At 38.7% G+C, this 27,702-nt stretch overlaps 1 protein-coding gene across 2 annotated transcripts; it reads left to right on the top strand.

Annotated features, from left to right (window-relative positions):
* Positions 1–63: 63 nt before the first annotated feature.
* Positions 64–19,744, top strand: CISD2 (CDGSH iron sulfur domain 2). Of its 2 annotated transcripts, XM_011943239.1 has the most exons (3): positions 64–292; positions 16,414–16,628; positions 18,525–19,744. In XM_011943239.1, exons 1-3 carry the CDS (start codon positions 190–192, stop codon positions 18,612–18,614), a joined length of 408 nt encoding a protein of 135 aa, XP_011798629.1. In that variant the 5' UTR covers positions 64–189; the 3' UTR covers positions 18,615–19,744. The 2 variants fall into 2 exon arrangements, with proteins under 2 accessions (XP_011798629.1, XP_011798628.1); XM_011943238.1 differs by lacking the exon at positions 18,525–19,744 and having other exon boundaries at positions 89–292; positions 16,414–16,824.
* The last annotated feature ends 7,958 nt before the right edge of the window (positions 19,745–27,702 follow it).

Here is a 27,702-nt window from a genome sequence, read left to right on the forward strand (position 1 = left end):
GAGCGTACGTCACTCGCCCGCCGCCAATCGGCGCCCGGCAGGTCACCTCTCCTCCCAGGGCCCGCCGCCCCGCCCGCCGCCCAGGCCGAAGCCGCGAGTGCCCGCCAGCCGCTTCCGCTCTCGGCGCAGGCGCTGCAGCTTGGCCAGAGCGGAGGGGGCTCAGGAGAGGAGTGGACGCCGCTGGCCAGGATGGTGCTGGAGAGCGTGGCCCGCATCGTGAAGGTGCAGCTCCCCGCATATCTGAAGCGGCTCCCAGTTCCTGAAAGCATTACCGGGTTCGCTAGGCTCACAGGTAATCCTCCCCGATCAGCCAGTCCCCATCCTTGCACGCTGGCCAAGCGGGGGAAGGAGGCGTAAAAATCCTAGGGCCAAGGGGCGGAACGGAGTTCGGCGCCTGGCACGTGATCCCCGCGCGCAGAGGAAGGTGGGCGCGCGCAGGCGCAGCTGCCTGGGGAAACGCCTGTGAGGCTGCATCCAGGTGCTTCATGTGCCAGGTCTTTTGTCCTCGGAGTTGTCTCCGGTATGATTCCGTGGCAAGATACCAGGTTTTTGCAGAGAAAGTGCTGGAAGGTGCTGAGTTGGGAGCAGGCCGGTCTCTTTCATCTCCTGCCCTGCTCGTCGCTCTCTGTAGCGTACTTGTTTACTTTAAAGCGAGATAAGTTGTCGTTATCTAAGGCCTCATGTAACAGGCAGCCCCAGCTATCGGCTGGGTTGTAGCCTCAGCATGTGGGTTGGATGGGAGTGTGTGGGAGAGAAATATAGACTTACAAGTAACACGTATATGACCGTTTTATTTAGTAACGAAATTAGGAGATAACCTCCATTCCCTCAGGTTAGAATTGACCTATCATGGGGGTATTTGCGGTCACCTCCGTTTCTAGGTCCCCGGGCCTACTGAGGGAACTTAAGTTGGAAGAAAGGTACCTTACCCAAGAAAGTATTCGAAGGCCGGTATGGGGGTGAAATCTTAGAAAATGAAATTTAGTGAATATATGTAACGTTCTATACTTAAGGGCCCTCACTTAACCCACAGAACTCATGAGGATTTCACATCTAAAGGATGAAAATCTCCAGAATGCAGTCAACACCTGGGAGATGGTGTTGAGTTACAAGCATTTCATTGTTAGGAGGGATATTTCTAAATGGAACTCAGACCGAGTTTCGTTGTAAGGGGGATATTTCTAAACGGAGCTCAGACCGATGGTGAAGACATCAACAAGTATTGAACTCCTGTGTCCTAGGTTATCAGGAAGTGCAAACATTAATTAAGATAATTCTGAGGTAAATAGGGTTGCTTCGCCGGGAACGTTCTAAAGATCCATAGTACCTGACCTAAAATACAGCAATCGCACCGCTGTCTGGTAGAAGAAAAATAAGATTTGTGTAGACTAAAATATAGAACTGATACCAAATTAACCAAATTAGTGAAAGTTATTGGGAGGTAAATTTCAGTCTAAGGAAGATTTTTTTTTTTTAAATTAAAGAATGTTTTCCCCAAACAAATGTGGTGCTTTGGTAATAGCCGCTCTCAAAGATGAAGAAAACAAAAAGACTCTGGTGATGGGTGGTCGATAGATTTAGAAGGGATAAACTAGATGACAAATTCTCTTCCAAATCTAGAGATCAATTGAATTATGCTCAGACAGCCGCTCTGTTGAGTGGATTGTGAGATTTTAATATTTTTTAAATATTAAGAGTTTTAGTAGAAAATATGCAATTGAATAGAAAGCATGGTAACAATAATAAACATTAAAAAGGAACATCTAAACATCAGAAGCAATGCAAAAGTAAAATAAAATGAAAAACGTTTTACATCAAGTGTTTATAAACATCAAAATCTTTTGATCCTACCAGTTTACTCTGACAGAATTGCAGCAATTCCATACAATTTTGACTTTCCCCACTTCTTTTACTTAAGAACCTTACATATTTTAATGTAATCCTCATTTTTTCCCTGACAACTAAATGCTGATTTTATTTTTAACATCACAATGGGCCTAACCATTCCCTTACAACTGGAAATTAGAAATGTTTCTATTTTTTAAAATTCACTATGTAATAGTTCATTGGCAAGTAAACAAATACCAGTTGTATTTCTCCCTTTTGGATGTCTTCACTTAAATAGCAATACCAGGCCAAAACGGTATTGGCCTGGTTTTTGTGACATTTGTACCCTTTTGTCAACTTACCCTCTTACTAATTTGCATAAGTTAACTGTTGAGGAGTTTTTAACGGTCAAGAAAGGAAAACGTCCAATGAATTACGTATGTTTTTTCCAGATGGTGGCTGCATTTATATTAGTTTCAATTTTCTGTAAATCAAGTATAATTGAAGAAAATTAGAAAGTATGAAACTAGATTTAATGGCTAGATTTTAGAAGTGTGCTTTCTTTTCTCGAGGATCCCTAGTGTCAACAAGTATTTAATTCCTATTAAAGACATTAAGAAAACTCAACCAAAACTTTTTCCCTCTTAAATCAAGAATATATAGTAACTTCCTCTTTAAAGTTGTTAAATATTTAATATGAAGACTGATTCTCAGAAATAATGACCATTCTGAGAAGTATTTTAATAACATACATTTAACTTAAGTCCCATTACAATGTGGCTATAGGTAATAGTTCCCATTTTATTGCTGGTTTGTTTAGGAAACATGAACATACCTGTAATAACTGGTTTATGAAAAAAAAGAGCCCTTTTTGGATTGGACGAAAGAATTTCAGGGTTTATTTTGGAGTATTATAGAAGAAAAATTTCAGTGGCTTCTTTCTACTCTTGGTCTCCCATTCTGAATAGATCATAGTAGTTAATGACATTTGGCTTTCTTAAATGAGTTACATGTAGAATCCATAATGTAGACTTTTGTTAAAATAAAAACCTGGAAGACAACTTTTTAGCAATTGTTTAAAGTGTCTAGGAGACCAAAAAATATTTCCATTTTCTTTTATGAAAATTGGAGCAAAAAACAGTAGAGTTCACATTATTATTGCCTACATTTCCTTCCCTATTGAAATTAGTTTTTTTTTTTTTAAAGCAATTGACTCTTTTATGATGACTCTGCATTCTTAGAAAACACATGGAGATCTTTAATGGCCATATACTAGTTAAGTACGGGCAATTCTTACCTATCAGAAACAACTTATCTATCTTTGTCACATTTTCAAGAGTGAGGCGTTCAAGATAAATTATTGTGATTGGCTAATTTATGTTTAATTTAGGTTTTTGTTTTGGTTTTTTGAGAGGGAGTCTCTGTTGCCCAGGCTGGAGTGCAGTGTCAGCTCGCTGCAATCTCTACCTCCCAGGTTCAAGCGATTCTCGAGCTTCAGCCTCCTGAGTAGCTGGGATTACAGGCGTGTGCCACCATGCCTGGCTAATTTTTTGTATTTTTAGTAGAGGCGGAGTTTTACCATGTTGGCCAGTCTGGTCTCGAACTCCTGACCTCAGGTGATCCGCCTGCCTCGGCCGCCCAAAGTGCTGGGATTACAGGTGTGAGCCACTGCGCCCAGCCCTACCTTAGGTTTTAAGTGGTAATAGTAAAGCCATGCATTCAATGTATTTTATCTTTTCAATAGTTAAGAAATAGAAATAATTTCTGTGTTTAGCTACAAATAATAAATGAGAAAATACGTTATAAAATAACCGGCAACCAAGCTGTCAGTGTTATTTTTATGGTATCATAAGATGATATGGCTATATTATATGTAGATGTTTGAAAATTTGAAATGGAAAATTTCTGTTCTAGTTCTATGGAATGTAATTCCTCATTGAGATCCAAGTTTGTCTATGGGTACGTTAAAAAAAGTTTTAATAATAGTATTTATATGTCTTGAATAGGTGTTATAGCTAGCCTGTATTATTATATATAATCAAAGGTTAAACCTAATTCTGTTTCCCGAAGGAGATACTTCGTTTTAACAGTGTCTAAACTTTCAGAAAATTTGTGTTAAAATTGCTAGCTACCATATTAGTCCATTTTCATACTACTATAAAGAACTGTGCAAGAATGGGTAATTTATAAATGGAAGACGTTTAATCCACTCACAGTTCAGCATGGTTGGGGAGACCTCAGTAAACATACAATCATGGAGGAAGGTGAAGGGAAAACAAGGCATTTTCTTCACATCATGGCAGGAAGAAGAAGTGCCAAGCAAAGGAGGAAGAGCCCCTTATAAAACCATCAGATCTCATGAAAACTCACTCAGTATCACAAGAACAGCATGGGGGAAACCACACCCATAATCCAGTTACCTCCACCTGGTCTTTCCCTTGACATGTGGGGATTATAATTCAAAATGAGACTTCAGTGGGGACACAAAGCCTAACCAAATTAGCTATTCAAGTTGCTTTGAAATTTTCTTTTCTGACTAGATTTTGGCTTTCTTTTTTGAAAAAGGGTTTCACTCTGTTGCCCAGGCTGGAGTGAAGGTGACATGATCTCGACCCACTCATTGCAGCCTCGACTTCGCAAGCTCAAGCGATCCTCCCACCGCAGCCTCTTGAGTAGCTGGTACTACAAGTGCACGCCACTACACCTGCCTCATTTTTTTGTATCTGTTTTTAGAGGTGAGGTTTTGCCATGTTGCCCAGGCTGGTCTTGAACTCCGGAGCTCAAGCTGTCCACCCACCTCAGCCTCCCAAAGTGCTGGAATTACAGGTGTGAGCCACTGCGCGTGGCCTAGATTTTGTTTCTCTGTTGGTGCTGGTTCTTTCATTCTTCCTTTTTGGTCCTGTTAATTATCTTAATAGTGGGATACGTGAACGGCTGAGGCAACATAATTGCTTGAATCATGGCACTGCATTCCAGCCTAGGTGGCAGAGCGAAACTATCTCTTAGAAAAAAATGGGATAGCATTAGGATATATAACTAATGTAAATGACGAGTTAATGGGTGCAGCACACCAACATGGCAGATGTATACATATGTAACAAACCTGCACATTGTGCACATGTATCCTAGAACTTAAAGTATAATAATAAAATTTTTTTTAAAATGGGACCTAAAAGTCATTATGAATATTAGGTCCTTGCTCAGTATGAGCTCGATAAGAAGATGAACAATTCATATTTAAAAACTGGCAAAACAGGCCAGGCACAGTGGCTCATGCATTTAATCCCACCACTTTGGGAAGCTGAGGCAGGCAGATCACTTTAGGTTGGGAGTTCGAGACCAGCCTGGCCAACATGGTGAAACCACATCTCTACTAAAAATACAAAAATTAGCTGGGTGTGATAGTGCACACTTGTATTCTCAGCTTCTCAGGAGGCCAAGGCAGGAGAATCACTTGAACCCAGGAGGCGAGGTCGCAGTGAGCTGAGATTGTGCCACTGCACTCCAGCCTGGGTAACAGAGTGAAACTCTGTCTTCAGAAAAAGAAAAAAAATTGGCAAAATGGAAAAAAGAACAAAATCTTATCCTTTGCAGCAATATGGATGCAGCTGGAGACCATTATCCTAAGGAGATTAACAGAGAAATAGAAAACCAAATAACACGTACTCTTATAACTGAGAGCTAAACAATGAGTATTCATGGACATGAAGATGGCAATAGTAGACACTGGGAACTGCTAAAGGGGAGGGAGGCAGAAGGCCAGGGTTGAAACTATTGGGTACTATGCTCACTACCTAGGCGAGAGGATCAGTCATACCCCCAACCTCAGCATCACACAATATACCCGTGTGACAAACCTGCACCTTTACCCCCTCAACCTAAAATAAAAGTTGAAATTATATTAAAATATTTTAAAAAGGAAATTTGGGCACACACAAAGGGAGAACACCATGTGAAGATGGAGGCAGCGATTGGGGTGATAGGCCTACAAGCTAAGGGACACCACAGCTTCTCTCTCAGATCCTCCAGAAGGAACCAGCTATGCTGACACCTTGATTTTTGACTTGTCGCCACTAGAACTGTGAGCGAATACGTTTCTGTTGTTTTAAGTTAAAAAAGAAAACGAAAATGCAAGCACAAACACATTGTTCTCTGCAGTTTAGGGAATCCTAGTAGAGACTAATGCTCACATTTGTTCTCTCTTCTCTGCTTTAATGCCACTGCCTTAGTTTTATCTCAAACTATTTTCTTTCAGACTATTTCCATGGATTTCCAACAGGTTGTTTTGCCTTGTCTTCTTCCACTAGCCCTCTCCACTATTCTGTGGCCCTCTAATCCATCTTCCATCTGATATCAGAGTGACTTCATAGGTGAACAATTTCCTAGTTAGGTTAATATTCATATATTTCAGTGGTTTCCTGTTATACACAGGGTAGAGTCCTACTTACCTGTTGAATATCAGAGCTTGTCATCATATGGCACCTGTTTAGTTCTACAGTTCCCTTTCATTAAATTCTGGCAGTACTGTGGTGCTTAGTTTCCCAGACACTTAATGTATGTCATATCTCTGTACCTTTGCCTATGCAGCTTCCTCTGCATGGAATGAAGCTCCTCCTTCCATACTCCCATGAACTTCTGTACTCTTCATCTTTCAGAAACCTATTTAAGTATCAAAACCTGTACAGTTTTTGCTCATCCCAGTAAAGAGTGAATAACTTGTACCTCTGCGTTGCTTCTGTATGATTGCACATACTACACAATACTATAATCGTTTTTTATAGGTCTGTATTCCATTCTAAATGGCAAGCTCCTTTCTGATAGGGACTGTGTTTTATAATTTTTGTATCTTCAGTACGTGTCCCATCACTTGACACATGTGAATGAGGTATTACAATTTTAGAAAGTGCTGAAAGTTTTTTTCTTAAATATTTTAAGTAGTCTTCCTGTATTTTAACTTATACTGTTGTTATTCATAAGCCATGAACAAAGGCAAATAAGTCCAGACCTTGTAGGAATTATCTCAAATGCCAGTTTATTGGAGTACAAACTCAATTAGGCTAAAACTTACTGAAGTCTTGGTTTATGTAAGTCTCTGTTAAAGGGTAGGGAGTTAGGAATTTTTTGTTTAGTTGGGGAGGAGACAAATATTTACCTAACTATATAGTTTTAAGGCAGAATGCATTAATAGTTTGATTTGTGTTCTGTAGTTTTTACTGAGTGGATTCCTACTTCATTCATTTCTCCCAACAATCCTATGAAGTTAGGAGACTTTACTTTTCTCTGTGCCTTGAAAATTCTCTTCTCAAGTGCTTGAGCTCCTGGCTTCCCATTCTTTAGGTCTCTGCTTAAAGGTTCTTTTTTCAGAAACCTTCCCTGTCCCCTTACCTAAAATTACAGCCAACCTACTGCTTTGCCTCAGGTTAGTTTTTCTCTTATGTCATCCTTTATTTCCTTTATAACAGTTACTACAGTCTGTGATCATCTTGTTTATTCACTTGTTTATTGTCTCTCTCCTCTGAAATATATACCCTATGAGAGAAGGGACCTTATCTAACTATTAGCTGGTATCCCCATATAGTGCAATTTGTGGAGTGTGGTGGGTACTAAGTAAATACTGTTGAACAAATGAACTTACATTTTTGTTATTCCTGCTTTACAGACAAAAGAAACCTGGTTCCAAGTATATGAAAATCTGGATTTACACCACAGATAAACTGAATTAGTTGTTTACTGAAGTCCTGTTATGTGCAAATTACTAAGCACTAGTTACATAGAGATAAATAAGACAGCTACTGTATTTGCATTTAGCACCGTATCTCTACATAGTAGGTGTATTAGTCTGTTTTCACACTGCTATAAAGATACTACTCAAGAGGCCAGGTGCTGTGGCTCACACCTGTAATCCCAGCACTTTGAGAGGCCGAGGTAGGCAGATCACGAGGTCAGGAGATCAAGACCATCCTGGTCAACATGGTGAAACCCCGTCTGTACTAAAAATACAAAAAAATTAGCTGGGTGTGGTGGTGCACACCTGTAATCCCAGCTACTCAGGAGGCTGAGGCAGGAGAATCACTTGAACCCATGAGGCAGAGATTGCAGTGAGCTAAGATCATGCCACTGCACTCCAGCCTGGTGACAGAGTGAGACTCCATCTGAAAAAAAAAAAAAAAGATAATAACCAAGAGTGGGTAATTTATAAAGGAAAGAGTTTTAGTTGACTCACAGTTCTACATGGGTATGTAGGCCTTAGACAACTTACAGTCATGGTGGAAGGGAATGCAGACACCTTCTTCACAAGGCAGCTGGATAGAGAAGAGTGAAGAGTGAAAGGACAAGAGCCCCTTATAAAACCAGATCTCATGTGAACAGCATGGAGAAACCACCCCCATGATCCAATCACCTCTCACCAGTTTCCTCCCTCAAGATGTGGAAATTATGGGGATTATAAGAGGTGAGATTTCGGTGGGGACACAGAGCCAAGCCATATTATTCCATCCCTGGCCCCTCCCAAATTTCACATCCATTTTGCATTTCAAAACCAATCATGCCTTCCCAACAGTCCTCCAGAGTCTTAATTCATTTCATCATTAACTCAAAAGTTCACAATACAAAGTCTCATCTGAAACAAGGCAAGTCCCTTCCACCTATGAGCCAGTAAAATGAAACACAAGTTAATTCCTTTTAAGATAACAATGGCAGGACAGGCATTGGGTAAAAACACGTATTCCAAATGGGCGAAATTGGCCAAAACAAAGAGGCCACAGGACCCATGCAAGTCTGAAATCCAGTGGGGTAGTCATTAAATCATAAAGTTCCAAAATGTTCTCCCTTGACCCCATGTCACATCTGGAGCACACTGATGCCAGGGTAGGCTCCCATGGCCTTGGGCAGCTCCTTCATGGGCTGGCATTGAATGCCTGCAGCTTTTCTGGATGCATGGTGCAAGCTGTTGTTAGATCTACTATTCTGGGGTCTGGAGCAGGTAGCCTTCTTCTCACAGCTCCACTAGGCAGTGACCCAGTGGAGACTCTGTGAGGGCTCCAACCCCACATTTCCCCTTTGCACTGCCCTAGCAGAGGTTCTCCATGAAGGTTCCATCCCTGCAGTAGACTTCTGCCTGGACATCCAGGTGTTTTCATACATCCTTTGAAATCTAGGGTGAAGTTCCCAAACCTCAATTCTAGACTTCTATGCACCCGCAGGCCCAACACCACATGGAAGTCACCAAGGCTTGGGGCTTGCACCCTCTGAAGCAATGGCCCAAGCTGTATATTGGCCTCTTTTAGCCATGGCTGGGACACAGGGCATCAAGTCCCAATACTGCACAAAGCAGCAAAGCCCTGGGCCAGGCCCACAAAACCATTTTTTCCTTCTAGGCCTCTGGGCCTGTTATGGAAGGTCCTGATGTGAAGACCTCTGACATGCCCTGGAGACATTTTCCCCATTGTCTTGGTAATTAATATTTGGCTTCTTGTTACTTATGCAGATTTCTGTAGCCAGCTTGAATTTCTCCCCACAAAATGGGTTTTTCTTTTTTGTTTTTTTGGCAGGGGAGGGACGGAGTCTCCCACTGTCACCCAGGCTGCAATGCAGTGACGTGATCTCAGCTCACTGCAACCTCCGCCTCCTGGGTTCAAGTGATTCTCCTGCCTCAGCCTCCCGAGTAGGTGGGACTACAGGCACATGCCACCATGCCCAGCTAATTTTGTATTTTTAGTAGAGATGGGGTTTTACCATGTTGGCCAGGATGGTCTTAATCTTTTGACCTCATGATTCACCCTCTCAGCCTTCCAAAGTGCTGGGATTACAGGCGTGAGCCACCAGCACCCAGCTGAGTTTTTCTTTTCTATTGCATAATCAGGCTGCAAATTTTCCAAACTTTTTTGCTCTGCTTCCCTTTAAACCTAAGTTCCTATTTCAGATCATCTCTCTCTCAAGTTAAAGGTTTCATAGCTCTCTTGGGCAGGGACAAAATGCCACCAGTCTCTTTGCTAAAGCATAGCAAGAGTGACCTTTGCTCCATTTCCCAATAAGTTCCTCATCTCCATCTGAGACCACGTCAGCCTGGATGTTACTGTGCATATCACTATCAGCATTTTGGTCAAAACCGTTCGACAAATCTCTAGGAAGTTCCAAACTTCCCACATCTTACTGTCTTCTGAGCACTCCAAAGTGTTCCAACCTCTGCCAGTTACCCAGTTCCAAAATTGCTTCCACATTTTCAGGGTATCTTTATAGCAGTACCCAACTCTCTGTTGTAGCAATTTACTGTATTTTCACACTGCTATAAAATAAATAAATAAAAACATAAAAATACTACCCCAAACTGGGTAATTTATAAAATAAATAAGTTTAATTGACTCACAGTTACGCATGTGGAAGGGGCACCTTCTTCACAAGGAGGCAGGAGAGAAGAGTGAAGAGCAAAGTAGGAAGAGCCCGTTTTAAAACCAGATCTCATGAGAACTCACTATCAGGAGAAAAGCATGGGGGAGACTCCCTTGATTATCTAATCACCACCCACCAGAACCTTGATGTGGGGATTATGGGGATTACAATTTGAGATGAGATTTGGAAGGGGACACAGAGCCAAACCATATTAGTAGATACTTAATAATTATATAGTAAATATTTAATTTTATAGTAATAATTATATAGTAAAAAACTGTAACAATGAGAAATTGATTTATTCTTCCAGAAAATGTTTAGTAAGCACTTAAAAATCAGAAAGGGGGGATTGACTGGAAAGGTACTACAAGAGCAAACTTTCTGGGGCAATGGAAATATATTTTGTCTTAGCTGGTGTTTATAGGTCCATATAGTTCTAAAACTCATCCAACTGAGTGCTTACCAAACACAGAGCTTGGCCAGGTGCGGTGGCTCATGCCTGTAATCTCAGCACTTTGGGAGGCTGAGGCAGGCAGATGGGAGTTTGAGAGTGGCCAACATGTGAAACCCCATCTCTACTAAAAATACAAAGATTAGCAGGGCGTTTTGGCAGGCGCCTGTAATCCTAGTTACTCCGGAGGCTGAGGCAGGAGAATCGCTTAAACCTGGGAGGCAGAGGTTGCAGTGAGCCAAGATCATGCCACTGCACTCCAGCCTGGACAACAGAGCGAGACTCCATCTCAAAAAAGGAAAACACACACACACACACACACACACACACCTCAATAAACTGAACTGTAAATTACACTTCAAACAAAAGTAAGTTAAAAGTAAGTTAAATAAATTGAGCCAGACATTATATAGGCACTGGGGACACAGGTTATCAGACAAATAAGGTCCCTGCCCTTGTATCTCTCTTTTTCTTTGTTTTCTTCTTTTTTTTTGGGGGGGACAGTCTCTTCTCTGTCTCCCAGGCTGGAGTGCAGTGGCGAGATCTGGCCTCACTGCCACCTCTGCTTCCGGGATTTAAGCAATTCTCCTGCCTCAGCCTCCTGAGTAGCTAGGATTACAGGCACATGCCACCACGCCCAACTAATTTTTTGTATTTTTAGTAGAGACGGGATTTCACCATATTGGCCAGGCTCGTCACAAACTCCTGACTTCAAGTGATCTGCCCACCTCAGCCTCCCAAAGTGCTGGGATTACAGGCGTGAGCCACCACACCCGGCCCCCTTGTATCTCTTATATTGTGATTGGGGAACATGATAGGTAGATGCAGCCATTAAAATTTATGTTTCCAACTGATATTAAGAAATTGGGGAAATAATATAATAATCTGACATACCACTAAGTAAAAAATACAATATAGCCTTATTTTTAAAGCATTTACAGCCTATGTATTTACATACTAAAGAGATAAATTTACCAAATAAATACGTCAATGTTATTTTTTATAATCCTAAGACAAAAATAAATGTGTACTGAATAAAATACATCATTTTATACAAAAATTTGCTTGGTGTGGTGGCGCACGTCTATAATCCCAGCTATTTGGGTGGCTGAGGCACAGGAATCGCTTGAACCCAGGAGGCAGAGGTTGTAGTGAGCCAAGATCACGCCACTGCACTCCAGCCTGGGTGACAGAGTGACACTGCCTCATTAAAAAAACAAACAAATTATTTTAAATTATTTTATTTGGTCAGGCATGGTGGCTCACACCTGTAATCCCAACACTTTGAGAGGCCAGGCTGGGCTGATCATCTGAGGTCAGGAGCTTGAGACCAACCTGACCAACATGGTGAAACCCCATCTCTACTAAAATACAAAAATTAGCCGGGTTTGGTGGCGTGCACCTATAATCTCAGCTACTCGGGAGGTCACTGAGGCATGAGAATCGCTTGAACCCGGGTGGCGGAGGTTGCAGTGAGCTGACACTGCACTCCAACCTGGGCAACAGAGTGAGACTCTGTCTCAAAAAAAAAAAATTATTTTATTTTGCACATTATTTACAGTTAGTAATATTTTCCTTTCAAAGTATCTAAAATACTGTAATAGCTTAACATATATCAAACAGATCCAATGAGACTAGCACAGTTTAAATATTTTTTTTTAAGTTTCTTGTTTGATTTTTCTCTATTTTATCTTTCTTCATATAAAATCAGCCTTAATTGACAAAGAAATATTCTACATACTCATTCATATGTGGGAGCTAAAAAAGTTGATCTCATGGAGATAGTCAAATGGTAATTACCAGAGCCTAGGAAGGGTAGGGAGCAGAAAACGAAGAGAGGTTGGTTAATGGGCACTATAGTACAGTTATCTAGGAAAAGTTCTAGTATTCAACAGCATAATGAGGTGACTATTGTTACCAGTAATTTTAGTGTATATTTCAGAATAGCTAGGAGAGAAAATTTGGAATGTTCTTAATATAAATAAATGATAAATGTTTGAGGTGACGAATATCCCAATTACACTGATTTGAGCATTACACATTGTATGCATGTATCAAAATATCACATGTACCCCATAAATATGTACAGTTATTATGTATCAATACAAAAAAGTCAGTACAAAAAAATCAGGCATGGTGGCTTATGCCTGTAATCCCAAGACTTTGGGAGGCTGAAGCAGGCGGGTCACTTGAGGTCAGGAGTTCGTGACCAGCCTGGCCAACGTAGTGAAACCCCATCTCTACTAAAAATACAAAAATTAGCCAGACATTGTGGTGTGCTCCTGTAGTTTCAGTTACTTGGGAGGCAGAGGCAGGAGGATAGCTTGAGCCTGGGAGGTGGAGGTTGCAGTGAGCCAAGAGCGCACCACTGCACTCCAGCCTGGGCAATGGAAGTGAAACCCTGTCTCAAAAATAAATAAATAAGGTTGTCATCTTTACATTCCCATTCACTTGCTTTTTGATAAATTTAAGCTTTTATGACTTCTAAAATATTGTAATATATACAATAATACTTAATGTTATTCCACATTGAATAAACATTTAAACTGCTGTTTCAAGTTACATACTGGATACTGGGACCAAATGCGAGCTAAGACATTTATTGCCTAGAAGGTAAGTGTAAATACAAATTACAGAACAATATGGTGAGTGAGAAAGTAAGTGACATTTGTACTTGTTCATTCCATCTGTAAGTCAGTCATTAAACATATATGAGGCATCTACTTTGTGCCGGGAAGAGTAGAACAGAATTTCTTTTCTCATAGGTTTATAGAAGAGACAACTTTAGAAACAAGTAAATACGGTAGTGTGGTAGCAGAAACATGAGGAATGCAGCTTGGAAACACAGGAGGAAGTGATTGATTCTGCTTTATGAAATTGAGGAAGACCTCAGGAGGAAGTAATATTTGACTCTAGTCTTGAAGGGTCTATACAAATTAGTCAGATAAAACAGAAGGAACTCCATGTGCAGAGAACTCAGAAAGGCTGCTTACTAGACAATAGCCTTGACTGGCTTCAGGTACATGAAGAGACCATATTTGTGGGAGTTGAAGCTGGAAAGGTAGTCTTGCCATTCTGTGGAGATGGCACTTTATAGAGCCAATGATCTGTAGCAGCACTGTCCAGTAAAACTTTGTGGTAATGGAAATGTTCTCTGTACTGTTCAATATGGTAGTCACTAGTCACATGTAGCTAGCTATTGAGCCTCTGAAAGGTGACCAGTGTGTCTTACAAACAGTGTTTTACATTTTACTTAATTTTATTTACATGTGGTTTTTTTGGTTTTGTTTTGTTTTTGAGACAGAGTCTTGCTCTTGTTGGCCAGGCTGGAGTGCGATGGCACTATCTTGGCTCACTGCAACCTCTGCCTCCTGGGTTCAAGCAATTCTCCTCCCTCAGCCTCCCAAGTAGGTGGAATTACAGGCGCCTACCACCATGCCCGGATAATTTTTTGTGTTTTTATTAGAGACGGGGTTTTGCCATGTTGGCCAGGCTGGTCTCGAACTCCTAACCTCGTGATCCGCCCTCCTCAGCCTCCCAAAGTGTTGGGATTATAGGCGTGAGCCACCACACCCAGCCCATATGTGTATATTAACCATGTTTTCAATTTTCTGTATTTTGTTATGCTTTAATATTTTTTAAGGGCCTTGTTGGCTGTGGAGACTATTTAATTCCTAGAGATATTAAATAACTTGCCTGTGAGCATGCCTTTCATACGCAAACCAACTAATCCAAAACCCATGCCCCCAACCACCTCCTTTATCTAACCCCTTACACATGAAGTCAGTATCTCTCCTGTCCTAAATCACCCCAGGGATAGGTAGAAGACAACTAGGGACCACTACTTTTGCCCAGAACCCACTGAAATTATTCAAGCTACCCAGTCCTAAACAGTTTCCTGCCTTGCCTTTTCCATGGAAACCACAATAAAGACCTGTGCCCATGCTTTTTCCCTTTCCTCTTTCTTCCTCCTGATCAACCCTAGTACCTTCTCATGTGGCCCTGCATTGCATAGTGTATCTCCTCCTCTTGGGAACTATAAGTAATAAACTGTTATTTCAAGACAGTTTCTACAAGTCTATTGGGTATAAATCTAACAGTATGGCTAGTGGTGCCCATATTGAGTAGCACAGATCTTATACATAGGCCCCCTTCTCCCCCAAAAAACAGTTCTGTGTCATCTCCAGAGCTTTAATTCACTCAAAGTACCTATTTGGAGTGTCTCCACTTTGGTTATGAGAATGTAACAGCCAACATGGCAGACGAAGTTCATACTTTTACAGAGTTTTATTCTGGTAACTACAAGATTATATTCCCGAAGATTTTTGCCATATAGCATTGTCAAGTTATTTGGCAAAATATTTTTTTCAAAGAAGTTGCTAGTACTTCCTCACCAATCTCTATAATCTCTGAATAAAAGTTACCATTTATTGTGTCTTCTTTGCCACCCACTCTTACAGGTGCTATCTATGCAAATGGTAGATAAATAGGTTTTTTCATTTAGATTTCTTTGGCATGATGTTATATCAAAAATAATTCCATTTTGGAAGGGTTCATATTAAGTCTTTCAATAGTTAAATAGTACTATTATCTCTTGAGAGTAGTTTTACCAGTAGAGGAACAGATTTTAATTTTAGATCTATTGAGTTTCCTTCGTGATAACTGACAACAGGCTTTGGATTTAGGCTGTCCTGGACTAAACCTGCTTAGGCTATAGTTTTCTCACATGTAAAATGGGGATAATAATGATACCTACCACATATAGTTGTTTAAGCTAACATAGTGTTAAATGGGCTAGGGCCATTATACTCTTAGCATAATCTGTTCATTTATGTTTAATGTTTATTAGCGTGCATTAGCATATTATTTCCTGTTTTTCTCTTTTCTCAACTAAGCTATTTCTACAAATTGCCTAGCAAGGTATCAAATTAGGCATTCAGTGAAGGAAGTTAACTGATAATTCTATAAGAACAGAAAGGAGCACATCAGAGGCAGGGCGCTAGCAGACATTTGATAAACGTGTGTTGAAACGTTTATCTTGGTTTCCTGGTATGGGGAACTATTGCATAGGCATAGGGACTGTTGCATTTTTATCACTTATATTCCCTGTCCCCTTAAGACAGACTGGGTACTCCAAAAGGCTTTAAGTGAAGTTTATGGAATGAGATGCATCTTAAAATGAGAACATTCAACATAGAAAGGTTCAATTTATTCTTTAAAATAGTAGCTTTTACACATTTCAGTGCTCTTTTGCAACATTTACCAAAAATATACCTTAAAGCATCAGAGGACATGTTCTCTCTGATAATATGAATCAGTGGTAAAAATTTTGCAGATATTCTGTAGTATGATTTTAGACATAGTATTAAGGAGATAAAAGTTAAAATGTTTTCTTAACCTATAAAATACATCATACATTGAATTTTGTTTATAGTTATAGTAATCATAATTTCTAAAATAAAAATAAACACAAATAGACTTGATGTAGACAATGAGATAGAATATTTGAAATGGAACCTATTTCTGAAAGTTAGGTTTCTAGTTTCACTGGTCTCAAATTATAAATAAAATAAGGTGGTCTTTGGTAGAACTGGCTTTATTGTGTTATTCACAGTTTTATGGATCCATTAAAAAGGAATTAATGTGAAAAGTAACAGATAAAGAATAAGCTCAAGGATGAAACTAGACATGCTATTTTGAATTCTTTTCCAAGAGCACTGCAGATTCTGACAAATCTACATATTTAGTTTCAGAATGGCTTCGTTTATTGCCTTTCCTTGGTGTACTCGCACTTCTTGGCTACCTTGCAGTTCGTCCATTCCTCCAGAAGAAAAAACAACAGAAGGATAGCTTGATTAATCTTAAAATACAAAAGGAAAATCCGAAAGTAGTGAATGAAATAAACATTGAAGATTTGTGTCTTGCTAAAGCAGCTTATTGTAGGTGTTGGCGTTCTAAAACGGTAAGATGTCTGTTTACATGTACACGAAAATTTTGCAGTGCTAGGATTGTTTTGTCTCTTAAATTCCCAGTTTTGAAGTTCTTTAAGATGAAAGAATTTTCTGTAACATTTGATATTGAAAGACCATATTCCTAAATTGAAGTTTTCATGTCATGATAGATACTACCTGCATTAGAAAAGTTGGAACAGCAAAGAAAAATAAAAATCTCATGCTTTCACAACGTTTGGCATTTATCTAGAGTAACACGTATTTTAAAATACACATTCTTTGAGAGATGACATAAGGTTTAGTGGAAGAAAGCTTTGGTGTCATAGTAAATAGTGGTCAAATACGATACTTGTCACAGTATGAGTTTGGTTGAACAAGTTACTTAATTTTTAATCTCTAATCTTCAGGGTTTGTTTGTTTTAACCTGATACATCAACATTACATATTTTTGAGAAGTGAGATGATGTATGTAAACTGCTTTAATAATGTGAAGTAGTAAATGATAGCCTCAATTATAGATGATTTTTAATGTGGGAAGGAGTTTGGAGTGATAAGTACTGTAAGTAGTTGACAAAATCTGTTTTCTTGTACTTGGTCATAGATTATTTGAGGTTTTAAGTACAATGTTGTTCATCATAGCTTTGTAATAGCAAAATTTCTATAAACTAAATATCTGATAAAAGGGAAACGATCATGTTTTTAAAGTATGTATAATGACATGAGATCCTGATATAAGTAAGAAAGCATGTTACAGTATGATACCAATTTTGTTTAAAAAATGAATACACACAGGCCAGGCACAGTGGCTCACACCTGTAATCCCAGCACTTTGGGAGGCCGAGGCAGGCGGATCATGAGGTTAGGGTTTCAAGAACAGTCTGACCAACATGGTGAAACCCTGTCTCCACTGAAAAATACAAAAAAAATTAGCCAGGCATGGTGGCACGTGCCTGTAATCCCAGCTACTCAAGGAGGCTGAGGCAGGAGAATCGCTTGAACCCAGGAGGCAGAGGTTGCAGTGAGCCAAGATCACGCCACTGCACTGCAGCCTGGGCGACAGAGCCAGACTCTGTCTCACAAAAAACAGAAAAAAAAGAATACACACAGTAAATGCAGAGGAAAAAATATACTAAACTGTTAATTATTATTACCTATATCTGGATGGGTTATGAGTAAATTTTTTTAAATTTATTTTTGCGGGGGACAGAGTCTTGCTCTGTCACTCAGGCTGGAATACAATGGCATGATCTCGGCTCACTGCAACCTCTACCTCCTGGATTCAAGGAATTCTCCCACCTCAGCCTCCCAGGTATCCAAGACATAGACACACATCACCACGCCCAGCTAACTTTTGTATTTTTAGTTAGAGATGGGCTTTTGCCATGTTGGCTAGACTGGTCTTGAACTCCTGACGTCAAGTGATTTGTCCATCTCTGCCTCCCAAAGTGTTGGGATTACAGGCGTGAGCTACTGCACCCAGCCTAAAATATATTTTTGTTTTCAAAAATTGTGTGGTATGCATGAGTTTTATAGCAGGAAAAAATTATAATTTATTTTGAATTAAATTCCATTTTTTTAAATTAAGCAATAGGTGAGCTCGAAATTTAAACTCCACAAATGACCAAGAACTTATTTGATTCCCTTTTAAACCTATTGTCTGTTTTAGTCAATCATATGGAATCATTCATAGGTTTTTATTTAAAATCTAAACCAAATAATGAAGTAACTGTTTAAATTGTTAGATTTTGAATATGGTTCAGTTGGATGTAGAATGTAACTATTACTCAGGAAAACGATCTGATTTTTTTAGCAAGTGATATGCTTTCTTTCTGGGAGCATTTCACAAATGTTTCTACTTAATGAATCATATTTTAAAAATAACATTTGTAATTCTTTTTTCTTTTTAGTTTCCTGCCTGCGATGGTTCACATAATAAACACAATGAATTGACAGGAGATAATGTGGGTCCACTAATACTGAAGAAGAAAGAAGTATAATAATATTATAACAGTATTTTCTCATTCTTTGTGTATAGAAAATTTTAAAATGGTGGTCTTAATTATTACTACTGGTTGAACAATTATCTCTTCCAATTTATTTTCTTGCTGCACTACTGTTTGTGTTTGATCCTTTGTATATTCAGTCACTTAATTAGAAATTAAATTGTCAAGCCTCTTATTCTGACTTCAAAGAATTAATGTATCTTCCAACAATAAAATCACTTCTGATTTTAATTTAGGAAAACCTAAATTGTGGCTATGAATCCAAAGCTGTTTGTTTCTTTGAATATCAATATTTTCAACAGGATCTTGTATTTAAAATTCCCACCTACATTGTTAAATATGTTTTTTTTATATCTCTTTTGGTTTTGATAATCTGAAGTGTGTTTTTCTTCTTTTGGCCTCCCAAACTTCATTTGTTTAGATGAATTAAGAAAAATATTGCCATCAAGAATTACTTGTGTTTTCACAGAGATAGACTCTGCTTTATAGAGATTGTTGTGTATTTAATATGAATATCTTAGCTTTAGAAAAGAAGTAAACTGGATATAAAAAGTTCCATTGAGGAACAGTTATTTACAGTATAAAATATTTGTTTACTTTACAAAAGGCTTGTGTCTGTGTGTGTGTGTATTTTAAACTATTTGACTCAGTGACAGCTGGGGTGGAATGGCAAGAACACTCACAACCAAAGTCATGGGCTGCTGCAATTTGAAGATCAATTAGTAATAAACATAATACATATTAATTCCTATTAAAATGATAGTTCAGTGTTGTGTGCTTACGTGGACATTTTTCTCTTTTTAACACTGTAAACCATTAAAATACAGTCATCCCTTGTATACGCTGGGGACTGGTTCCAGGGCCGCACGTATACCAAAATCTGCCTATACGCAAGTCCCACAGAAAGTCTTGCAGAACCCATATGTAGAAAAGTTGGCCCTCCAATTGACCCTCCATACACGTGAGTTTCACCTCCCATGCATGAATGCTGATCTGTGTGACCTCACCTGCTTTTGATTGAAAAAAGTATGCACATTAAGTGTACCCACCCAGTTCAAACCCACGTGTAAGGGTCAACTGTACAAAAAAGTTTGCACAATAAATGTACTGGAGAATCTTTAAAATGTTTGTACTTTTTAATCCTACTATTATGAGTCTTTTTAGTTTCAGCTTACATTACTACTCTCATAATAGCTATCCTTAGCCAGGTGCCATGGCACAGGCCTGTAGTCCCAACTGCTGGGAAGATTGAGGTGGAAGGATAGCTGCAGTGCAGGAGCCCAGGAGTTCAAGGCCAGGCTGGGCAACATAGTGCTCTGCCTCTGCTGGGCTCTGTAGGGAATCCTTTCTGTTCTGAAAGAGTTATCATTTAACCCCCTGCACTGAGTGTGTTTCTGAGACCTTGCTAGGCACTATGGAAACTGCTTAGTTGAGAAAAGACAAATACAAAAACTTTTCTTTAGTCTATTTAAGATACAATTCATTCAGTTCGCTTTGCTTTCTTTTTATAAGAAGGTACAAGAGGCAGACAGAGGTAATCCTTCTAGAAATAAAACTAATGGTTATTGAGCACTCGTATGTACCAGACACTACACTAAGCATGGTACTTGGGTTTTTCATTTATTACATTTAATGTCAGGTTCAATTATATGATCGTAACTTCTTCATGACCAGCAGCATGTATTTTAGAGTTAGAAATGTAGTCTGGTTTTTGAGAAGTTTTGCAAGGTGTATGTCCAAAATTGTTCTTTCCTCACATGTCAGTGGGGGATAAATACAGCATTACTCTCACTTATTTGGGTATTTTTTTGGATACCTTTTCTTCAACACTCTTACGGGGCCTCACTGTCAGATTAACCAATTATTTTTCCACAGCTGGTCACAAGACTTTGGAAAAAATCCACCTCACCAAAATTTTGGATATCCTGCTCTATGGTCATGAAATGCTTTTCTTTTTGTAAAATCTGTCACTGCATCTCACAGCAAGTTGTTTTCACACATGTTCTAGTGGTTCCCATAACTTAGGTTTCACAGGAAGTAAATTTACTAAAAACGAGGAGACTAAAATGAATGACCAACTTTTAATTTTGTCAAATAACATTTTAAAAATTGAAAGTCAATTATCTGTAAATAAATTTTACAGATATTAGGTAATTTTAATACCCCAAAAGTAAGATGGTTATACTCTTAAAATAAAGACTTTTTCCCTGCCACATTTTCAGTTGTTAAAATATGCTAAGAGTTATGCCCATATCTTTTCCTACCTGTTCAAATTTTTCAGAAGCCTAGGGTTGGTAGTAAGCTGTTGCTTCAATAACTCCTTTAAATAAGCATTATCAGTTTCCATTACTTCTTGTAAATTTACGCAATTTTATCTTGTCCATCTTTAAGAAACAGACATCTAATAACCAAATGTATTTGAACTGATACAGTATAAGTAACTTGTAGAACTTGAGGATAAGTGGTAAAAGAAAAAAAAAAGTAACTTGGTTCTTGAAATACATGTCTTAGGTTTCTAGAGCCTTCAAAATACAGCCCTGTTGTTAACTGTGTCACATTATGATTGTTCTGAGGGCTGCTTCTGCTTACCTAGGAAACTACTCATGCCTTACTCAGCAAATGAGCACCACCATTACATAAACATCAGGTATCCAAAAGTGTTAGCAGGCTTGAGGTATGAATGATTCATTCATGTGGGTAATTAAGCAAGCTGAATTATGGAAAGCACCTCAAAATTCACACAATTCAGCTTTGAGTTCAATGCCAAGTAGGATGATTCATTAAGTTGCCTTTGTATTTTGTAACCTAATTTGTTAATAAGTTACAGGAAGCCAATTAAGCCAGCTGCTGATCTATATATATATAGTTCTACCTTCCTCATTGTATTCCATAGTCTTTCAATAGAAATGCGCTATCAGACTCTGTATAGAGAGTTTATAAATTCCACTATTTAACAAGGTTCTTAAGAATTTAGGTGGATGTTTTATTTGATACCTGCCAAAGAAACCTAACTACTTGTATAATACTTCACCCATTTAGAATTCAGTTGTGGCAGCATAACCAATGTGGAGAGACAGGGGAGATGTTACTAATGCCTGTACTCTATTCAGAAGTGAGTGCCTCATTGGTGTGGTGCAGTGACTACACACCCGTAATCTCAGCACTTTGGGAGGCTGAGGTGGGTGGAGTACTTGATCTCGGGAGTACCATACCAGCCTGGGCAACATGGTGAGATCTCATCTGTACAAAAAAATATACAAATTAGCAATGCACAGTGGTGCACCCATAGTCCCAGTTACTGGGAAGGCTGAGGCACAAGAATCTTGAGGAGGCCAAGGTTGCAGTGAGCCAAGATCGTGCCATTGCACTCCAGCCTGGGCAACAGGAGTGAACCCCTTTCTTAAAAAAAAAAAAAAAAAAAAAAGACTCAAATTTATTGTGGCAGAAATCAGTACGAACTTCATAGGACAGGAGGAGGCCAATATAAACATCTCAGCATTGTAGGAAATTTAACCCATGGAAAGTAGAGCTGAATTAAAGACCATTTTGAAGGCCAGGAAAAGCAGATAATTTAGATATAGTCCAAGTATGAAATCATTGATATATCCAGAACAAGGGAATGATGTATGTGTTTACATATTACATCCACTTTATTAACAATTTTCCCTCTGTTAAACTAATATCGACTAACAGTAGTCTAGGTAAGTCAAGTTCAAATTAAATGGTAATTGAAAAGTCTTCTTTTTTAAAAATGTTTAATGGTAGTGGCAGCAGCTACCCAGAGTCTATTTATTCTTACTTCACATTGAATTCTAACAAGTATCAAAAAGGTCTTGCAGAAGGGGTGAACTATAAAATGTGACAGTTGACAGCAAGGCAGGGGAACAAAAATAAATTTAAGGTGAACATTAAAAGCAGAGCAGCTTGACACAATTTATAGGATTCTACATACAACAGTCTCTGAGGACATCACTGTGATCAAATTATACAAGTGATGTTTAGTGATGAATTGGAATCAAGATAAGTAGTATGTGTTATTTTAAAAAGGCAGGATATGTGTTGAATTCAGTGGTAACAATTGCCCCTTAGCTATTTAGTTAAAAGCTTAGCGCTTAACATGTTGGAAAATTTATGCATAAAATATATTGACTTATTCCTTGATGATTGGAGGCTTTATCACAGGAAGTTTTCCCATTCAACTGACGCATTTTTCAAGCTTAATGACTATAATTTACTACATAATTTATTTTGTTAAAGTTTGAGGAAAACTAAGTAAAGCAATAGCAATTTAAGCCATAATAAATGTTGTTAGATGACTTCTTCCACTTTAGGAGGAATTAAAAACCGTATGTGCAGCAGTTCTGTGACTGCCTCAACACCTAGTTGGCCATATAGTCCCTTTGCACCACAGAGGTTGGATTATAGAATATGCCCAAAGCTGTTCTGTTTTGTTTTAACCATGCTGCATCATCTGAGGTTGTGTTATAGTTTGTCCTGATAGTCTTTTACTGGAAACGTGCTATATTTGATCATGTTCAGCAAGTAAACTAATTTTGTCTACTTTAATGTATTTTGAGACAAAGTCTGGCCCTGTCACCCGGGCTGGAGTGCAGGGGCATGATCATAGCTCACCGCAGCCTCAGCCTCTTGTGCTCAAGTGATCCTCCCACCTCAGCCTCCCAAGTAGCTGAGACTACAGTCATGCTTCATCATGCCCGGCTAATTTTTTACTTTTCTAAGAGACAGAGTCTCACTATGTTACCCAGGCTGGTCTCAAAGTCCTGGACTCAAGTGATCCTCCCTGCGTCAGCACTCCCAAAGTGCTGGGATTGCAGGCGTTAGCAACCATGCCTGGTGAGTTTTATCTTACAGAAATCCAATTTAGTAAAGTCATGTTGTAGCAAGCATCATTTTAATATAAAAAGTGTACAGTTCATATTATTAGCCATTGTATTGTGTAATTTTATATTAGTTATGGTCTTGAAGGACATTGAAATTCTGTTCAGAAAGACTATGTTTTTCAACCAGAGAGGACATCACTCTAATTTTCCTTTGGTTTAAATGCTTGATTCCTTGCTTACAAAATTTCTGTTTTGAACAATTAATGGTGAGAGAGTATATTTGTGATACTGTTTTCTTAGAACACTGTTGTCAGATACATCAGCCATAATGTTAACACATTTCTGATCTCTATTATAAGGCTGTAATTTTCCAAAATAATATAGAAAAGGAGAAAAGGGTAGTATATTTCATAATTACTGAGATGAAGCCTGTACTAGTGAGAAAATAAAAATGTCAACAATTTATTAAATTTTCAGATTTCCTGTAATTTTCCATCACTAGCCCTCATATATTTCTGCATGATCACACTTAGGATATAAATTAGTCACATCCATTCAACAAATTAAGAAACTCAAAACTCACAAGTACAATCTTCAACTCTGCAGAATGCTACCAAGAAGTAAAATAAGATGAAGGTAGAAAGATTCTCTTTGAGGGCCAGCTGCAGTGGCCCACACCTGTAATTAATTCCAGCACTTTGGGAGGCCAAGGCAGTCGATCACCTAAGGTCAGGAGTTCAAGACCAGCCTGGCCAACTTGGTGAAAACTCATCTCTACAAAAATTAGCTGGGCATGATGGTGGTGCCTGTAATCCCAGCTACTCGGGAGGCTGAGGTAGAAGAATCACTTGACCCTGGGAGGCAGAGGTTGCAGTGCGGCAAGGTTGTGCCATTGCATTCCAGCCTGGGCCACAGAGCAAGACTCCACCTCAAAAAAAAAAAAAAAGAAGAAAGAAAGAAAGATTCACTTTGAAATGCTGCATGCAACTGTATAGCAACACATTGGAAAATCTAAAGAAAATGGGTAATTTTCTGGAAAAACCTAAATGACCAAAACTAATCTGAGAAGAAATTTGTTAATAGACCAGTTACTAAGAAGAGAATGTAAAGTGATTTTTTAAATCCATAATTTAGAAAGTACCAGGGTTGCAAGGATAATTCCAATGTTATTTAAAGTATACCAAATTTTTTTTAAAAAGAATAACCAATTCATTTCACATAGGCAGTGCAGCATTAATATGAAAACCTGATGAACATAAGACAAAACAAAACTATAGGCCAGGTGCAGTGGCTCACACCTGTAATCCCAGCACTTTGGGAAGCCAAGGCGGGTGGATCACTTAAGGTCAGGAGTTCGAGACCAGCCTGGACAATATGGCAAAACCCCGTCTCTACTAAAAACACAAAAATTAGCCTGGCGTGGTGGTGCATGCCTGTAATCCCAGCTTGAAACCAGGAGCCGGAGGTTGCAGTGAGCCGAGATCACGCCACTGCACTCCAGCCTGGGTGACAGAGCAAGTATCCGTCTCAAAACAAAACAAAAAGAAAAACCAAAACTATAGACCAATCTGACTTATACATATGAATGAATATTCTAAATAAAAACCCAGCACTGTCATCAATAATTGCAACAACAAAAAAGAGTAATACACTATGGCAAAGAGCATTGTATTTCAGGAATTCACGGGTATTTCAATATCAGTTAAGTATATTAATACAATTACATAAATGACATCAAAGAAGAGAAAAATGTGATTATATCAAAAGATGCTGAGAGGGCTGTTGTTAAGATTAAACATTCACTCCTAATGAAGATTCTTTAGTAAAATAGAAATTGAAGGAAAGTGTCTAAACATAACCGTTATTTAGGAAACGCCTACAAAACAAGTATTTTAAATCATAAAACAATGTTTCAATTAAAACAAGGAAGTAGTAGGAATAGCTACTGTCGTTATTTGTTATTAAAGATTATCTTGGAGGATCCATGAATGTAACAAGATTTTTAAATGAAATAATCAGTATAAATATATAGAAAACTTTTTGTGGATATGATTATATGCCTAGGAAATCATGGAGATTAGGAAAAACAGAACTTTCAAATATTTTAAAGAGGAATATTGGTAAGGTATTTGGAAATAAGATAATAATACAGAATATATTAGCAATAAGCACCTTGAAATGCTAATGGTAAAAATATTCACAATAACAAAAATAATAAAGGTAAAATAAATTTACCAAGAAAAGTAGAAGATCTATAAGAAAAAAACTATAAAAATGTTACCAAAAGCTACTGAATAAGAAACACATGAGGCCAGGCACGGTAGCTCATACCTGTAATCCCAGCACTTTGGGAGGCCGAGGCAGGAGGACTGCTTGAGCCCAGGAGTTCAAGACCAACTTGGGCAAATTGTGAAACTCTATCTCTAAACAAAACAAAATAAAACAAAAAACTAGTTGGGCTTGTCGCATGCTTATAGAGTCAGGTACTTGGGAGGCTGAGGTGGGAGGTTGGGGCTTCAGTGAGCTGAGATCCCACCACTGCACCCCAGCCTGGGTGACAAAGTGAGACCCTGTCTCAAAAAACAAACAAAACTCTTGTAAAAACATAAATCTCCTAAAATTATATATAAATTCAATGAAATTCACATTAGAATAACAAAAGCATTTTAAAATTGGATTAAATTATCTTAAGTTCATGTATAAGAATAGTCAGAAAATTGTACCAAGAAAAAGACTATTGAGAGGAAATTTTCTCACCAGATATCAGCACCTACTATAGAACTACTGGAAATGATCAATTAAGAAAAACAATTGTATTAATTAAGAATAAGCAAGAGTGGTAAAAACTCGAGAATCTACATGTAGATGAAAAAAATAATATATGAAAATAAACAATTCAAAGAAAACAAAATTGGACCCTCAATTTACACTGAAGGCTTTGAAGTGACACATAAAATGAATTTTTTTTTTTTTTTTGAGACGGAGTCTCGCTCTGTCGCCCGGGCTGGAGTGCAGTGGCCGGATCTCAGCTCACTGCAAGCTCCGCCTCCCGGGTTTATGCCATTTTCCTGCCTCAGCCTCCCGAGTAGCTGGGACAACAGGCGCCCGCCACCTCACCCGGCTAGTTTTTTGTATTTTTTAGTAGAGACGGAGTTTCACCGGGTTAGCCAGGATGGTCTCGATCTCCTGACCTTGTGATCCGCCCGTCTCGGCCTCCCAAAGTGCTGGGATTACAGGCTTGAGCCACCGCGCCCGGCCCAATAAAATGATTTTTAAAATGATTTAAAAATGTACATAGATGGAGAGAGGAAGGGTGGGAGAGAAGAAGGAGAGAGAGAAAATAGAAGACTAAAGACAGGAACACCTATGTGGCAAAAAACACTTAGTGACAAAATATGTTTTTTTTTTGTAACAAAATATGTTTTATGTGAATATCAGTTATACATAATCAATATTGGGGACATTGCCATGTGGGTTATAATAAAGCATTAAGAAACAGAGTGAGTGAACAAAAAAGGAAAGAAGACTACCAAATTCCATGTATGATACCCCGTTTTGAAATTACAGAAATTAAACATGTGTACACATAAGAAAATTTTAAACATAAAAATTTTGTTAACAAAACAGATTTGATAACACGAAGGCCATTGATGACTTTAACCACGGCAGTTTTGTTTAAAAGGGGACTAAGGATAGAGCAAAATTTTTATTAGAGCACTCTGAATTATGAATTAGCAAACTACAATAAACTGAAATCTTATCTACCAAATAATCTCAGTGAAGTAAACAAATCTAAAAGAAAGGAGTAAAACAATTGTGAGCAAAACAGGATAGAGTCACTACATGGTACGTAAATGAGACAAGGATGGCCTCTATGTATTGACGCCTAGGTTGTTTCCCACAGCAGGCTGAGACCCATTAGCTCAAGAGCCAACTGGCACCAAACTCAAATTTTTAAATATCCAGTTGTATTAAACATAGTCCAGATATGCAGATTTGTAGGCATTTAGAGCCTGCCTGATTTACATCCCCTGGGAAACTATGTCCAAAATCTGCTTGCCACAGATAAACTCTAGACTGTAAAGACCCCAAGCTGCTTCTGCTCTTTGGAACTCTGTGAACTATAGACTCCATGCCATGCTGCTGAGTGATATCACTGAGACATGAAAGCCTCCTCTCTGATACTTTCCTCCCTCAGGAGTTCCTTTGCCCTCCTCTCCTTCTGAGTGGTGCCCCCTTGT

Source organism: Colobus angolensis, unplaced genomic scaffold, assembly GCF_000951035.1.
Source record: "Colobus angolensis palliatus isolate OR3802 unplaced genomic scaffold, Cang.pa_1.0 Scaffold217, whole genome shotgun sequence".
Taxonomy (NCBI): Eukaryota; Metazoa; Chordata; class Mammalia; order Primates; family Cercopithecidae; genus Colobus; species Colobus angolensis.

Bases quoted from the DNA above. Each gene is read 5' to 3' on its own strand.
- CISD2 (XM_011943238.1), top strand. From the start codon at position 190: ATGGTGCTGGAGAGCGTGGCCCGCATCGTGAAGGTGCAGCTCCCCGCA. The intron at 293-16,413 runs GTAATCCTCCCC...CTACATATTTAG, and splicing joins CGGGTTCGCTAGGCTCACAG to TTTCAGAATGGCTTCGTTTA.